Source organism: Primulina eburnea, chromosome 7 (assembly GCF_022965805.1).
Source record: "Primulina eburnea isolate SZY01 chromosome 7, ASM2296580v1, whole genome shotgun sequence".
Classification (NCBI taxonomy): Eukaryota; Viridiplantae; Streptophyta; class Magnoliopsida; order Lamiales; family Gesneriaceae; genus Primulina; species Primulina eburnea.
In genome coordinates this window covers 6,545,656-6,562,646 of record NC_133107.1, presented here as the reverse complement: position 1 = coordinate 6,562,646, position 16,991 = coordinate 6,545,656, and the positions used below count along the sequence as shown (strand labels likewise).

At 34.4% G+C, this 16,991-nt stretch overlaps 2 protein-coding genes across 3 annotated transcripts; one reads left to right on the top strand and one right to left on the bottom strand.

Moving 5' to 3' along the window:
- Positions 1 to 569: 569 nt before the first annotated feature.
- Positions 570 to 7,256, top strand: LOC140837001 (short-chain dehydrogenase ptmH). Its single transcript, XM_073202943.1, has 3 exons — positions 570 to 1,158; positions 6,355 to 6,514; positions 6,777 to 7,256. Exons 1-3 carry the CDS (start codon positions 822 to 824, stop codon positions 7,111 to 7,113), a joined length of 834 nt encoding a protein of 277 aa, XP_073059044.1. The 5' UTR covers positions 570 to 821; the 3' UTR covers positions 7,114 to 7,256.
- A 4,626-nt stretch (positions 7,257 to 11,882) lies between these two features.
- Positions 11,883 to 16,585, bottom strand: LOC140837000 (uncharacterized). 2 transcript variants are annotated; one of them, XM_073202941.1, is made up of 8 exons: positions 16,213 to 16,585; positions 15,935 to 16,051; positions 14,480 to 14,727; positions 14,042 to 14,197; positions 13,749 to 13,905; positions 13,380 to 13,540; positions 13,255 to 13,290; positions 11,883 to 13,011 (listed from the first exon to the last, which is right to left on the bottom strand). In XM_073202941.1, exons 2-8 carry the CDS (start codon positions 16,008 to 16,010, stop codon positions 12,268 to 12,270), a joined length of 1,578 nt encoding a protein of 525 aa, XP_073059042.1. In that variant the 5' UTR covers positions 16,011 to 16,051; positions 16,213 to 16,585; the 3' UTR covers positions 11,883 to 12,267. The 2 variants fall into 2 exon arrangements, with proteins under 2 accessions (XP_073059042.1, XP_073059043.1); XM_073202942.1 differs by having other exon boundaries at positions 13,398 to 13,540.
- Between the last annotated feature and the right edge of the window lie 406 nt (positions 16,586 to 16,991).

Genomic DNA, 16,991 nt, shown 5'->3' with positions numbered 1-16,991 from the left:
ATCATGTGAAAAGTCCAATATTGACAATCGGAAGTTCAAATTGTTATAAACTCATATTGTTAAATGTATTGAGATTTGAGATGCAAAATTTATGTACATTTTGGAGTCTGAGAATTGGAATTTAATGACTGTGTTTTTATTGAAGAGCTACTGTTTGAAATTGTATTTGAAATTGTTATTGAAGCTTAGATTGTTAAGTAATATGTGTATTGTAAACATATATGTTCTACTCATCTACTATCATTGTTTCTTTTATATGTGTTGCATCAATCAAGCATCAAGTGATGTATAATTTTATTTTTTAACAAAATATTATAAACCAACCATATAACCGACCATATAACCGAACCGTATTACAAAAAAAAACCGGACCGAACCGTAATAAAATTGTTTGGTTTTGGACCATATATATTTTCAAAGCCGAAAACCGAAAAACCGAACCGTTATAGAGAAAAATCGAACCGAACCGACCGACGTCCACCCCTATGCGTAACACCAAAAAAAACATTTTTTAAATTTTTTTTATAAAAAATAATTTTTTTGCTACTAAATCCAAACGGACACTTATCCTCTAAAATTGTTGAATGCTCCACGTTTCCGCCCATCGGATTGTCAGATTCAGGGTGTACTCTACTCTATACCGCCGGACTTAAATTATCTTCGATTGGTATAACGACAGTCCGCCATTAATGTTAGTTTGGTGAACGGCCAACCTCGGTCTATCGATCTCAACTTTTGCATTATAAACCCTCCTTTTACCAATTAGTTTAGCAATCGAAGCTCAACCGATTTCGTAGCAATTGGATTCAGGCTTTAGATTGATGGGTTCCTGTGAGAAGCAAGTGGCGATCATCACGGGGTGTTCGTCTGGGGGCATTGGTCACGCGCTGGCCCTCGAGTTCGCCGCCCGGTACTGCCAGGTCGTAGCCACTGCTCGATCACTCGCCTCCATGTCTGATCTGCAAAGCGATCCCAGATTCTTTCTCCAAGAGCTAGACGTCACGTCCGATGAAAGTGTGCGCCGCGCGCTCTCCGCGGTTATCGAGAAGTTTGGGCGTGTCGATATCGTTGTGAACAATGCTGGGATGCTTTGTGTCGGGCCACTCGCTGAGGTCCCTTTATCCTCGATTGAGCAAACCTTCAATACAAATGTTTATGGTAACTGACATTTCTTTTAAAAAAACAAATTTGTGAATTTTATCTGCGCGCTTGTGATGGAGTTCCATGTTCCCTTTCTGTTAAAGTTTCGTTTGGAAGCTCGTTATGTGCTATACGAGTTGTCAAATGTTACACATATACGAGTTGTCAAATGTTGTGTTTGATTATGTATGCAATGATTTATAATTTTTTGTTTCTTTTCCAAAAACTCATGTAAACATCCATTCATTCTTCTATCACACCTAAACACAAAATCGTATTATATACGATCACAAGTATAGAAGTGAAATGGAGGATTTAGTATGAGATTTCTTAAAGAAGTGTTTAATTTTTGAAGGAATAAAATTAGTGAAAAAAAAAGTGAGTATATTAAAATCAGAGTGTTCTGAGTGAAACATTTTGTACTCTCAATTTCTCTTTATCTTATTTTTTATTAATAAAAAAGTTATCTCATTGAGAGATTTAGAGTGGTCGTACCCCAATTTTGGGATGAACTACTATAAACATTGATGTCCGTCATATTCGATTTATGATATTACTTGTGATGTTTCGCTGCGATCGGTCAAATACTATAGGAAGTCCTCGTATGCCCTGTGGCTGCAGCTTAGTCTGGACTTCTAGTTCAGAAAAGGCTTTCTAGACAATATTAGGGAATTTTTTTTTCTTTTTCAGATTTTGACGATTCATTCGTTAGTAGCAGTCACAAAGATAGGGGTATGCACAAGCAAGATGATTGGTCTAAATGCCTCTAGTTATCAACTTTGGAAAAGTAAGATGATATATCTTCTATTCGACACATATTAAAAAATATTGTCAGCAACCGAAAGACAATCATGAAACTGGTGATGATCAAATAAACGCCATTGGCGAATTCAATGTCGTTCAAGAGCCAGAGCAAGAGTCCATAAATTTGGCAACTCACGTAGTTAGTTTGGTGATCGATAGTGGAGCCACGTCACATTTTGAACAGAATGATTTACATCTTACAAACAAGAGGACTTTGGTGTGCTCAGGATCAGGAATAGCGATTTATCCTGAGTTGTGGGAAAGAGAGAGGTAAGCTTGACTACCGTGAATGGCTCTACACTGATCATGAAATATGTCAAACATGTGCCAAATATGCGCTTGAGTCTGACATCAGTCGAAAGACTCGTTGACGAAGGTTTCTACACAACCTTCTGAAATGGGGTTGCAAGATTTCAAGAGGATCACTTGTGGTGACGTGACGAAGGGATTAAAGATGTCGAAACATTATGTAGTTCTAGAAAATTATTCTAAAGGTGTTAACTACGCAGGAGAAGAAAACTCAACAGAGTTGTGGCACCGATATCTTGGCCACATAAATTAAAAGATTCTTACACGTCTTGTGAGCAAGCAAGTTGTGCTCAGTATAAAGCAGGTTCATGTGAAACAATGCACGAACTGCTTAGCTGAAAAACAAAACAGGATATCATTCAAAAGTTCCACCTCCTAATAGAGTCAATAAAATTTTAGATTTGCTGCACTCAGATCTATGTAGGTTGATGTCATTGTCGCTCGGAGCAGCTAGGTGCTGGGAGGTGAGGCCATATTCGATGTCACATATATATTGAATTGCTCACCTTGTGTTCCACTCAATTATAATGTCCCGGAACAGGTGTGGCAAGGCAAAAGAAATTTTCTATAATCATTTGTCGGTATTTGGTTGTGTTGCTTATGTAAATATACCAAATGATGAAAGACATAAATTGGATGCCAAAACAAGGAAGTACATATTTATAGGTTATGACGATGATCAACTTGATTACAAGTTTTACAATACAGATCTCAAAAAGCCTATGAAAAGTTGTGACGCTAAATTTCAGAAGAATGGATTTTTTGACGCTGCGGGAAATGAGAATTATGGATCTGAACAAGATCTGGAATGATGGTCGTCAACAGTAAATCCACAATGTTTTGAAGATGAAGAATTGCATAACGATCATGAGGATGATGATGAGATCCGTGTTCAGAGTGAATCACTAGCAAAAACTTCTCGTGGTACAATGACCACATGTTCTGGAAGAGCAGTGCAACCTTCAACAAGATATTCCTAAAATTAATATATCCTACTAGCCAATTTAAGGGGGAGAACAAGAGAGCTTCGAGCAAGCTATTACCAGCGAAAAAAAGGATAAGTGGATGAAGACCATGCTAGATGAAATGCAATCCTTGCATGAGAATGAGACAATTGAGCGGGTGAAGTTGACGAAGATAAGAAAGCTTTGAAGAATAAATGAGTGTTCAGGTTGAAGTACAAAGAACACAATAGTCAACCAAGATTCAAAGCTAAGAATTGTCATCGAAGGTTTAGGACATAAACATGGAGTTGACTTTGACGAAATATTTTCGCTTGCGGTGAAGATGACATCCATCCGGATTGTGCTAGTGTTAGGAGCTGAGCTTGATCTGGAGGTGGAAAAATGGATGTCAAGACCTCATTCTTTCATGGAGATTTGGAGGAAGAAAGCTACATGGTCCAACCAGAAGGATTTGCAGAGAAAGGGAAAGAGGGCCATGTGTGTAGATTAAAGAAGAGTTTGTATGGTCTCGAGCAAGTACCGAGACAGTAATACAAGAAGTTTGAATCTGTAATAATTCAACAGGGATTCAATAAAACCACTGCAACCATTATGTGTTGGTCAAGGATACCACTGATGATGATTTGTTGGTGCTTATACTCTATGTAGATGACATGTTGATTGTCGGCAAAGATGGTTATGAAATCATAGGCCTAAACAAGCAACTAAAGCGAGACATTTTCTATGAAGGACTTGGAGCAGCAAAAAGAATTATTGACATAGAAATCCATTGAGACATGTATTCCCAGAAGACCTGGTTGTCGCAAGAGAAGTATATTGAGAAGATACTTCAGAGGTTCAACATGGACCAAGCCAAAGCAGTTCGATGCCCTCTTGCCAACCACTTCAAATTGAACTCAAAACATAGTCTTATTACGAGGGATGAAGAAGAATAAATGAAAAGTGTATCATAGGTTTCAGCAGTTGGAAGTCTGATGTATGTCATGGTATGTACTCGGCCAGATTTAGCTCATTTTGTAGGTGTGGTGAGTAGATTCCTTTCAAAACCGGGAAAGGAACATTGTGCTTCAACAAAATGGATATTCAGATATCTACGATGCACCTCTAAACATAGATTGAGTTTTGGAGGATCCAGACTTGAGTTTGCAGGCTACACAAATGTAGACATAATAGGGATGTTGACTCCTAACAGTCAACATCAACCTGATTATATTTGTAAGGGGAATTGTGTCATGGCAATCAAAGTTGCAAAAGTGTGTAGCATTGTCAACCACTGAACCGAAGTTCATTGCGGAAACTGGCGCATGCAATGAGTTGTTATGGATGAAAGGGTTTTTGGAGGAATTAAGTTTTGTGCAAGATCAATATAAGTTGTTCTGTTACAGTCTGATTGTAATTCATCTTGGAAAGAATTCTTCAATGAATTCTAGACCAAAGCATATTGATGTTTGATATCTTTGGATACGGGATATATTGGAGAATAAGTTGTTAAAATTTGAAAAGATTCACACAGATGAAAATGGTTTTGATATGATGACCAATACATTGCCAAATAGAAGTTGGAATTACTGTAGGGATGTTGCATGTTTGGTCGAATTCACAAAATAGGCTCGATGAGAAGAATTGCTAATAAATCAAGCCATTTTTTCAAAGTAAGCCAACTTTGAATTCAAAGTACGTTATTTTTGACAAATAATTAACACATGGTTTGAGTTAGTCAAAGATGTTAGGTTTGATTATGTATGCAATAATATATAATTTTTTGTTTTCTTTCTCATACATTTCTTATAAACACCCATCCATTCTTCATTCTTCATCACATCAAATCACAAAATTCTCTCTTCTTTAATCACAGTGTAGAAGTGGAATAGAGGATTTAGTGTGACTTTCTTAAAGGGTGTTTATTCTTGTAAGGAATATGATTGGTAAAGAGAAAGTGGGTGATAAAATCAGAATATTTCAAGTGAAATACTTTGTCAATTCTTTTTGTCTTCTTTATTATTAATAAAGAAGTAATCATCCTGAAAGGTATAGAATGGATGTAGCCCAATTTTGGGGTGAACCACTATAGATATTGATGTATATCATATTCAATTATTGATATCACTTGTGTTGTTCCGCTGCAATGTTAGCTCAAGTATTCCCTGAAATCCCAACAGATTGTAGTAGTATCATAGGAATAAAGTATAATAGTACAAAAATATTTGTAAGTTCTGTTTCATGTAAAATGGTCACTGCTAAGAAGTAACTTCGACAATAACTATCTCTGAATCTGATATTGTTCTGCTTTATCTACATTAAGTATGTCAGAACTCACAGCCCACATAAGATTTGTTCAATGCGGTATATAGGCGTTTCTGCGGTTACTATAAATCTATAATTGTGACCTCTTAGTAGATGACAAAAGATATAATTTAGGTTGTTTCATTTAGATGCGTCTGCCAATTTTCATGTTGTTAAAGTTGAAATGGAAATCATTTTTGGTATTTAGAAGAGTAGAACTTCATTCTTCAAGAAAAATTGCTGATTGGGCTTTTTTGTCTCGAGGAAGAAATTTTTGGGCAGCAGGCTACCATTTGGGTCATCATCTAAGTGCTGTGTCGGATGGCCTGCCTGGTCATAAGAGGATTGTTTGAAGCCTGTAGAATTTATTTTGTAAAAGATCCATGTAACGACCGGAGATATCGCAAAATAAAATGGAATTTATTAAGCATTAGCAGTAGTGGTTTTAATCATCAAGATTCAAAGCGATTGCATCACTGTCCGAATGTTCTGTAGTACTTCCAATTTCCAATTATTGGTCATTCAAATCTTTCTTTTTCCTATCTGGGAATTTATTGTAATTATATTAATTTAGTTTTATTAGTCATGGACTATCATTTCATTTCCATCCCGTAGCTACGAAACGAAATATTTCTCGAATTGTATAGTGTACGACCTTTAAGTGTTACGAAACTTGGGATTTCCTCAGCATCATCTTAGGTTTTTGTCTCATTGTAATGTTAAAAGATATTGCTGTTGATTAACTAATTCTTCTTTGGGGATTGACTTATCAAATTGTTCGAATTGAGTGAATAATTTAGTTTCTTGATATTTGACTGATTATTTCAATACATGGCACTGTTCTTATCTGTAGGTTCGTTGAGGTTGATTCAAGCTGTAGTTCCTCACATGGCATCTAGGAAGAAGGGTAAAATTGTAAACTTTGGAAGTGTCACTGTTTTGTCTCCGCCGCCATGGGGAGGTGTATACACTTCATCAAAAGCTGCCATACATGCACTTTCCGACTCTTTGAGGTGTTCCTAATTTTTTCTCAGTCTCTGTTCACGTGATCATAGCTGTGTACCAATATATTATTCGTGTATTTATTATGTTGTGATTTTTTATTTTTCTTTTATGAAATTCAGTAAACGTGAATGGGCAAAGCCTTCACTTTGCAATGTCAATTGTCATTCAAAAGTTCTATAGAGATCTGTGACATTTAATAGTTAATTTTTCCTGTCTAACCTTTGGCAAGTGTGCACATGCACTCACATAACCTTGGTTGTTTATATGTAGATTGGAACTCCGAGCCTTTGGCATTGATGTGATTACTGTTGTACCTGGAGCTGTGAAATCGAATATAGGAAACTCAGCTGTAGCAATCTATGATCGGATGCCAGAATGGAAGCTGTACAAGCGGTTTGAAGAAGCAATTCGAGCAAGAGCCATCTTTTCACAAAGTTCAAAGTCAACCCCAGCGGAAGAATTTGCCAAGAAAACAGTTGATGCAGTGCTGAAGAAGAATCCACCAGCTTGGCTCTCATTGGGCCATCAATCCACAATCATGGCAGTAATGTATTATGTTCCACTTTTTATTAGAGATTTCATCCTTGGAAAGAAATTTGACTGTTGATTCATGTGAAGATCCTTGTATCTTGTCTTATAGACAGTAGCACATTGGAAACGACTGCAAATCAACAGTGAAATAATTATTATATGTGTAAACTAAGGTGACTTTGCCAAAAAAAATATGAGAGATTTGTTTGAATTTAGAGTGATCTGAATTTCTGTTTCTTCTGGAAATATTTTGCTTGAAATTAGCTTATCGATGTCTCGAAATGGAATTCCGCTGAAACTACTGTCGTTCTTTGTGATTTAGCAGTGAAAAATAGATGAAATATAAATGCTTTTGATTTTCACCAAGGAAATGATTTGATTAACCCTGAAATATATTTTTTGCAGATGATACATCTTTCATTGAAAATATTTGATTTGATTATGCATGTGACTTACCTTGTCTAAGCAAAAGATGATGAGTGGTTTCATGTGAGACCGTCTCACGGATCTTAATCTGTGAGACAGGTCAACCTAACACATATTCATAATCAAAAATAATAAATACTCTTAGCATAAAAAGTAATATTTTTTCATGTATGACCTAAATAAGATATTCGTCTCACAAATACGACCCGTGAGATCGTTTAACACAAGTTTTTGCCAAAGATGATTGGGATTTCAAGTATAGTATTAGATTTTGGGTTTGAGAATCCATTGTAATAATTCTCTATCCATCTCAAAAAAAAAATCTTGGAAAATATTTTGCTCGAAAATTTTAGGTAATGTACGATTTGTATACGATATTGTTTAAGAAAATAGAGTGTTATACAGTGGAACTCAGATATCTCCACAATAATATGAAATTATTTACTTTAGGACTAAGTTTTCATGTCTTAAACATCAAATCTCCCTTACAAATGTTGTGTAGGACCGAGTGCTTACCATTTTACCAAAAACTACAGATAGTAGTATTGGTGCAACTCAAATATTTTAAACCGCACAGCAGCTCAAGCATCACGGTTCGATCGCTCTACCAAGCAGGGACAATTATTGCACCCAACAATCTCCCTCCCAATAATTGCACTACTTGCAATCAATGAGAATCGAACCCGTGACCTTTGCTCTGATACCAATTGTAGGATCGAGTGCTTACCGCTCTACCAAAAGCTATAGCTAGTAGTAATTATGCAACTCAAATCTTTTAAACCGCACAGCAGCTCAAGCATCACGATTCGATCGCTCTACCAAACAAGAACAATTATTGCACCCAACATTTTGTTGTAGCAATATGAAATTATTTTATAATAACCAGATAATTTCTATCATTGTTGAAATATTACAAAAGGAGACCAAAAAAAAGAAAGAATTCTTCACAATCTAACACCACCCCGAAAGATAAACCAAAAGGGCAAAAACTTGTGTGAGACGGTCTCACGGGTCAAATTTGTGAGACGGATCTCTTATTTGGGTCACTCATGAAAAAGTATTACTTTTTATGCTAAGAGTATTACTTTTTATTGTGAATATGGGTAGGGTTGACCCGTCTCACGGATTATGACCCGTGAGACGGTCTCACATGAGACTCACTCAACCAAAAGAAGGTAGAACATGAGCAAATCGATTAGATAAACGCCGACAATGTTGTACAACAAAAGAAGAAGCCCCCGATTGTAGTAGCTTTGGATGAGGGCGACAATAGGAGCTTCCATTGCAATTAACCAAAAAAAAAAAAACTTTCTCTACTGCAACCTCAATTATTACTTAAATCTAAATATAGTAAATACTTTTCTCAAAAATATATGCGATATAGCGAAAAATTGATATTACACGTTTAGAGAAAATCAGGGTGGGTCCATGGATATCAAGGTAGCCGTCTAATACCTGAACGAGTCCGAAGAACAAACTCCATGGATTGTTACTTGCATCACAGAGCAAAATTAGCAGATTTTGGGGATACTCGGCAAAAAAAAATCTGACGTTCAATTCTGTAATTGTCAATTAAATGTACCAAAGAACCAAAAAATTTGACTGGCAATAGAGAGTGATATTTTCAAAAGTTTAGGGGAAAATATATTGAGTAGAAATATTTAGGCACCAAAAAAATAATGATAAACTATAGAGATTAAAAATATATTCAATAACATTGATATTTTTCAGTAAAAAAATATTTTCTTGTAACTGAAGCAGTAGACCTTGAAATGTAGTAGGACCCAAATCCATAGTAGATATAGCTGCTGAAAACCAGCAGCCATTATAATCAGCTATTGTTGCATCCAGCAAAGCCAAAAATAGCATATTGGATTCAGCACCGCAAAATTGAGCAGTAGTCAAATTCAACAAATAGCCAGCAACGAGAATATCAGCATTTCAATATCAAAAATAGTACATAAACTTTTTCAACGGTCATATTCTTGATTCAAATGTTTATAGTATTGTTGGAGGTTATAAATATATAAACTTGAAAATCAAATACAAGATTTGGAAAGAGATTTAAAACATGGGCATCCTCCATGAAGAAACTAACTAGAATAAGAGCTAGCTCAAATATGAGGATACATTTGAGATATACATGCATTTATGATGATTAAATCCTCACATACAATCACTCACACATCTTCCTAAGAGTTAAGCTTCAAAATTTAGATGAACGAGTTTTCACACAAAGATATTAAAGATAGAAGAAGGATGACATATGACTTGTTAATCATCTCCAGACATTCATAAACAAATTTTTGCATCTTTATTTTATTGCATTTACTTATTGTTACTGTATTTAAGATCTATTGTTGAAATATTTTATGTGTTTTTCAAATATCAAAATATTGCATACGAAGTGTTTGATAAAATTTTCAACCAAAACGTTTTTGCGAATTCAACTAACATATCTTTTAAATGTTTTATGACAATGTTTAATCGGATTCTACGAAAGATTATTTTGAGTTTCTTCCACTTAGTTTGAAAAACAAACTCTATTTAATTCATCGATGTTTAATATTTCAAAAATCGAGTCATCATAACTCAATTATTATCTCATAATCGATCATATCATGGGTGCTAAAAAAAAAGAGGAATCAAGGTGAACTCGAATCAATTTTTATGTGGAAAAAAATATTGTTATATTTAATTTACAATTTGTAAAAGTAGTATTTTACTTCACAGTTGTAGAAATGTTTCTTTTTTTTATAAATTGTCGAGTTTTCATTGCAAACAATGCATTTAATTTTTTTTATATTTATTATTAAACTACTACATACTCTTTAAAGATGATTCATCTATGTAGAACTTTATAGTTTCAAAATAAATAATTGAAAATTAAGGAATTATTTTTGTTGAAAAAAATTCTAAATTGTTGTATTATATGTTTTTTGTTTAATCACTTTTGAAAGTTTCGTAATCTAACCAAATTGTATTTTAATTATATGGATTCTGTCACTAAAATAAATGTTAACATAAATTATACAAAATGGTTCTTGAAAGATCACATTCCATGAATACTCTTAAATCTGGCATAATGTATACAACTCTATTGTATTATCATTCAAGAAATCAACCATAATTGATATATGAGTTTTATCAAGACATTGTGGATTTAATCAAATTGAATTAATCGTTAAGAAATAAGAGATGGTGAGATTAGACAGAAAATCGTAAAATCGTTCTCTCCATAAATAGTTCTCTCATATAATTCATTACATTAGTGATTATATTGGAAAATAAAATCATTTATTACAATAACTTGTAATTTCAAATAAAATAAAATAAAAAGTAATTCAAGGTTAACAACTATAAGATCACTCAAATTTGACGATAAAAGTTTCTTGAGAAAAAATAGTATTCTTAATGCAAATGAATAATATATAGACTTATTTGTCGTTGTGAATAATGTTATGTTAATATCAAATAATGGTCATTCAAAAATCACATCTATATTTAAGGTAGAGTATGACCCTTGTGAGACGGTCTCACGAATCTTTATCTGTGAGATGATTTAACCCTACTGATATTCACAATAAAAAATAATACTCTTAGCATAAAAAGTAATACTTTTCCATAGATGACCCAAATAAAATATCCGTCTCACAAAATACGACCCGTGAGACCGTCTCACACAAGTTTTTGCCTTTAATATATATATATATATATATATATATATATATATATATATATATATATATATATTTGTTTGGTTAAAAAATAGAGATTTGATTCAGTACTGAAATTCTCTAGAGCGACCAATATGCACAATTATAAATTCTCTTGTAATAACAATAATGGGATATAATTATGGTACAAGTATTGGAAAACAATTTGTGAGTGTCTCAAAAACTAAAATGTTACAAAGAAAAAGAAATCTTTTACAACAATAAAGGTCATATTCTCAAAAAGAGAAAATAGTCAACAAAATCACCATAAAATGAAAATAAAGCTAAGCTAGGGTGTGGTGTAAATCATCAATGACCAAGAAAGTACAACTATTGAGGAATATATTACAAATTTGTATTCACTAAGAAAAGAAGACAAATAATAACAAATAAAAATGATACAATGAAAAATTAAGTGGTAAAATAAAAACATGAAAAATGCTAAATTTTCAAATTAGAGCCGTATGAGAAATTAATATTAATTTAGGAAAAAATATAATTTTCATATTTATTTATCATATTAACTAATTTTACTTCAAATAAAAAATCGCACGTGCAACATGCGTGTGCAACATGCGTGCACGTGCACTTTATATATATATATATATATGTGTGTGTGTGTGTGACACTGATCATTTCTAAAACTTGTAGAATAGCACTCTTCCTCTTGATTCCCATTAATATAATAATAATAATAATAATAATAATAATAATAATAAAGTTTACTCGAATTCCAATCTACATGATACAAATATGTATCAAAATGGATGTGTATTTTACCATTAAAGAGCATTGCTTCATCATATAGCAATACAAAATTGTCGGCTCCCTCTAGCCTATATTCATACAGTCTTCTCATTACACCACAATTTTTTCGATCGAACAGAAACACTGGATTCACCACGGTAATTACCACCAAAGTTTCTATTCTTACCAAAAACTATAAGACACCCCCCCCCCCCCCCCCCCCCAATCCAATAGTCAAAAGATTTGTGTAACTACGCCGTCATTTTCTAAAATAAAGTTTCAGATGGTCGAGAAAAAAGCCGGTCCTTTGATGGGCCGGTAAATTTATGCAAGTTTCTCTCTCACTGCAACTGATAAGGGTGTGTATAATACAAAGCTCCTGGAGACTGACCTGGAGCTAGAGGGCGAAAATTCGGAGGTGCGTGAAGTTGCTGAGGCAATGGCATTGGCTGCTGCATAGATAATGTTGATGGCTGAAGACCACTATGCATTTGCTGCTGAGCCATATGCATTTGGTTCTGGTTCAACGACACCATTGGGCTAACCATGTAAGACGGACGTACAGGCGGAGGTGGCACAGGTGGCAGAGGAGGAAGATTCCCATACTCGTATGAGATCATATTTCCACAAGGTGATTGCAAATATTGGAATGGGGGTGGGTTCAGGGTAGAATGATAGAGAGCTTGTGTGTGGAAAATTTGGCCTTGAATCGAGGTCTGCGGCATAAGAGATTGATAAGGGCTGTTCTCAGGATTTGGTTGTGCTGCGAAGTTAGGATCTGGAACGGAATTTGGTAATGCCTTCGAGAAAGGAGTTGATGATGATAAAAAATTCATTAGCGCAGCTTTTTTAGCTTCTTCAGCTGCCAAGGAGGAAAGGGCAGATATCATGATGTCCTTAGAAGAGCTTGAAGCAGTAAGCTTGTCCGCAACCTCAGCTGCAATTGCAGCTGCAGATTTTTTTGTCATATGTTCTGGTTTTGCATTGGCAAAAGATGATGGGGCCGATGGTTTGATCGAGAACACCAGGTTTTCTTCCAATTGCTTTCTCATGCTTGCAGCTTCTTCAACGTGAGCTTCCGCTACCTGAAAGTTTATGTAGCTGCAGAGATATTATCACAGCATTCAAAATTATTTTTAATGCGGGTTAATGCATAAAGGTTACAAAAAATCAGTCAAATAATTACAATGGTAAAGTTTACAAGGAAAACAATGCAATTAATTCATTTGACAGCAATCCATATCCAAAAAAAATAGTGAAGAAAGGAGAGACAGCTTTCTTCTAAATGAAGCACGGAAGCGAAAAACCGTAAGCAAATGACCTCTAACCTGAATCTGGGTCCGGATATTCTCTAGCTCAGATTCCTAAGAAAAGCACAAAATCAGCACTGATATTGCACGTCAAAGCAAAAAATGAAAAATTCCAAAGTTATATAGTTGAAACAAATTCGTACTTTGAACTTCTCATCTACCTGCTCATGTAGTGCATCACGTAGCTGAGACACGAGTGCCAGCCTATTCTCTTCCACAACTTTAAGCTTTTCAATGCACTGTTTCAAAAGAGCTTCTTCCTCCTCCAGTTCTTTGGCAAGAGTCTTCCTCGATGGATCCCTAGCTGTGAGAACAAACAGCAAAAAATTCATGGGTCAAAAAAGTTAGCCAAGAATAACTGTGAATATTTTTGCACTTCATGTTTCGGGTCTTGATTTTGTACACGAAGTGCTTTGCATGAATTTTATTTTTCAAATTTTTGAAGCTTTTCAATCAAAAGTGAATTCCTTCCTGAAAACTGTAAGATGTATTTTTTTTAAATGCCAACTTACCCTTCGTCAAAGCAATGGTAACATCATTTTCCATCTTTCTTACGTGATGAATTGCAGATTTGCATTTATTCATTTCCTCATCTTCTTTGGAGTATTCATTTTGCACCAAGTGAAAAGCAGACACTATTTTTTCTGTAGTGCCGCCTATGCTCAATTTCTGGTTTGAAAACAAATAATTCAAGATATAAGCACCCTTTATCTAAATTGTAGCAACCAGGTCACTGGTATTAGATAAATAAATGCCACAAAGACCAGCATAAAAATGCATAAGAACAATATCAAATAAAACTTACGGTTCTTATAGACCGTGAATCCCTTTTAACTATTCGGACAGAACGAGAACGCTTTTTCCCAAGCTCCAATGATGGAGGCAATTTCACACCAAGCATTGCGTCTCTAAGATTTTGAGCTCGGGAACCAAAGACTCTCCTTTCTTCCCATATGCCAACCTTTTATAAACGGACATAATCAGATGAGAAATTTCAAATAAACAAATGCAAATATATTGTGTCATGTTTGCCTATAATATATTGTGTCATGTTTGCCTATCAAGACTCATTAGATTGACCTTAGAACATGATATAGCCGTTATTTAAAAATTTGAAGGCCTAAATACACTTGTAAACAATTCCTTATAACAAATTATTACAGGAAAAAAAATCAGGTTAAGTTCAATGAGGGTTGAGAGACTTAGACATATAATAGTGACATCCTCCTGAGAATGAACTCACCAATCGGGATACCACATTCTTGCCACGATCGTCGCCTTTGTTTTCAACGTCTTTGATTGCTGAAGGAAGAAACTTCCAAAACTCAGTAACAAATTCAGTCCCTTTTCGCTTGCTGTTCTGCAGAATGTCATTTGCAAGGTACAGAAGAGGAACTTTTTGAGCCATTTCTGAACTATGAAACTGTTTATTCCATGTCGCAACAACCTGTTCCGCTTTGCCACGATGAAAGATGCACCAGTGAGACAATGCTGTAGATTAAGGAAAATAAGTAGGGTAAGAAATTTTTCAGAAATAAAACAGTGCTTATGTCATGAGGTAATCGTTCCCTGGAAGGAGGAACTCCAAAAAGTACCTACACAAAACGTCCACAAAACAATATCATGTGACAACTACAAGTGTATCTGTTTATGAAATTTTTTTATCGTCATAATTACAATAAAGCGGATAAAACTACAAATGGACAATAAATAAATGCAAGCTATACAAAAGAATGTTAAGAGTTAATGATCAAATTGCCCAAAAGTAATTAATATGAAGAACTTCTATATATAAAAATCCACACACACACACACATATATGTATGATGAGGCTTGCCATCACAAGAGAAAAACATAGACAAGTATCTTGAACCACAATTCATGAATTATGTTTCTTATCAAAAAAAAAACCCACAATTCATGAATAAACATCCTTAAACTCTGCAACCTCCATACAATAAGAAAACTACAGAGAAAACAGATTTGTAGATGTTATATAATCGTTACCAACTCCCAATTTATACTATTGCAGTTCCTAGCATTTGACACATTCTCCATGCCATGATGCATACCATCAATTGTACAAAAACAACTTCAGCAAAAGTAAGTTAAAAATGGATAAATTAAAAATTCAAGTAAAACGTAAGGTTTGATCATTTAATCAATGTATGGAATAGTAAAGCACCGAAATTCAAGGAAAAATGGACAAGTATCCAACGACAGTGGTTCATGATATGATCACGAACACGTGTAAAACATTTATATAATTTAACGGAAATTAGTCAACTGAAAATCATGGAAATCAAACAAAATGAATTAACATTACAATAAAAGGCTACCAAACATATTTGTTTCAGCAGATAAGTAACCGTTATAGACGTTAAATTCAAGACTAAATAAAGATCAAACTAACATGAAAAAAAAGACTTTCTTTGCCTGCCCCCCTGATCAGAAAAATAAACACAACCGTAGCGCAATGAAAGCATAGAAACCATAACAAGAAAGTAAAGATGTCTATGAAAGATCAGTTTCAAACCGAGGACAACTTCTCTACACTTAATTATTAAACTGCCTAACCGACTTTGAGCATTGAAGTATTACAGTTTCCAAATTTACAAATTTAAGTAAACCAACTTATGATAAGAAACCAAAACATTAATCAAAGGCATAACCAAGTAAAAAGTAGAAGATAAGATACTTTCTATGCATTGCTGAGTGCTGTTAAGCTTCGAAAGCTTGTCAGCAAGAATCTCTTCACTGAATACACTGTTCATTCCACCTTAGCAGTTGTTCCCCCCTTCACCAACCCTTTACACTGGACAAAACAGTTATACACATCCATTAATCAATGTATCACAGCACAAAAAAGAACCCCAAACCCCTTAAACCAACCCCCCAGCCAAAACAAAAACAAAGCCACTCCACCCTCTCAAACACGTAAAATCAATAAAGATTTGATCTTTACGAAATAATTACCAAGAAGTTCCCGGTAAAAGCACCAATTTCAGCAAATGCCGAGAAGTGACCCAAAAAAAAGAGCAAAAATAAAAGAAGAAATGAATTGCACCATAAGAAGATTAAAGAAAAATTAGAAGGTGGCAATTCTTCTGAGACGGCGCTCAGAAACAAACACGAGAAGATAAACAAAGAGTTGTTTCAAGAATTCACAATCCCCTCTTGCTGTTTGAGGAACCCTAGAAGAGATTTATATACAGAGCAAGACGAGACGCATTGAATGTGAAATGAGTGCGCGCCCTTTGGAGAGGGAGACTAGGAGGATTTGAGTTGGGCAAAAAGGTTAAAACTAGAGAGGTGGTAAGCCATATTTTGGGGTTTTCCAATTTTCAGTTGTCTTCCGCACGTGTATACTCTCTCTGCACTTACTAAACTTCTAGATTCATAGAAATTTGAAACTTTATTTTCAAAAGAAGAAAAAAACTAACAAACAAATTGAAAATGCAAAATAAATTATTTGGACGCGTTGCGTGTTTATATAATCGTTTTTTAATATATATAACATGTTCGAGTGAAATTGAGTAACTAATTTTTAATTTATGATATTTCTTCATGTCATCTGTATCCTCGGCATTATTTTGAAAATTTTGTTGAACATATTGAAGGTATTTTTCAGAGTAATAATGGAATATAAATTTGAATGACTAAAATATAAAATCATGCAACGATATGATCATGACATATTTCTGTTTTTTTTTATTTTATTTTTTTTACCAATTTTTGCTATTAATAAACCAAAA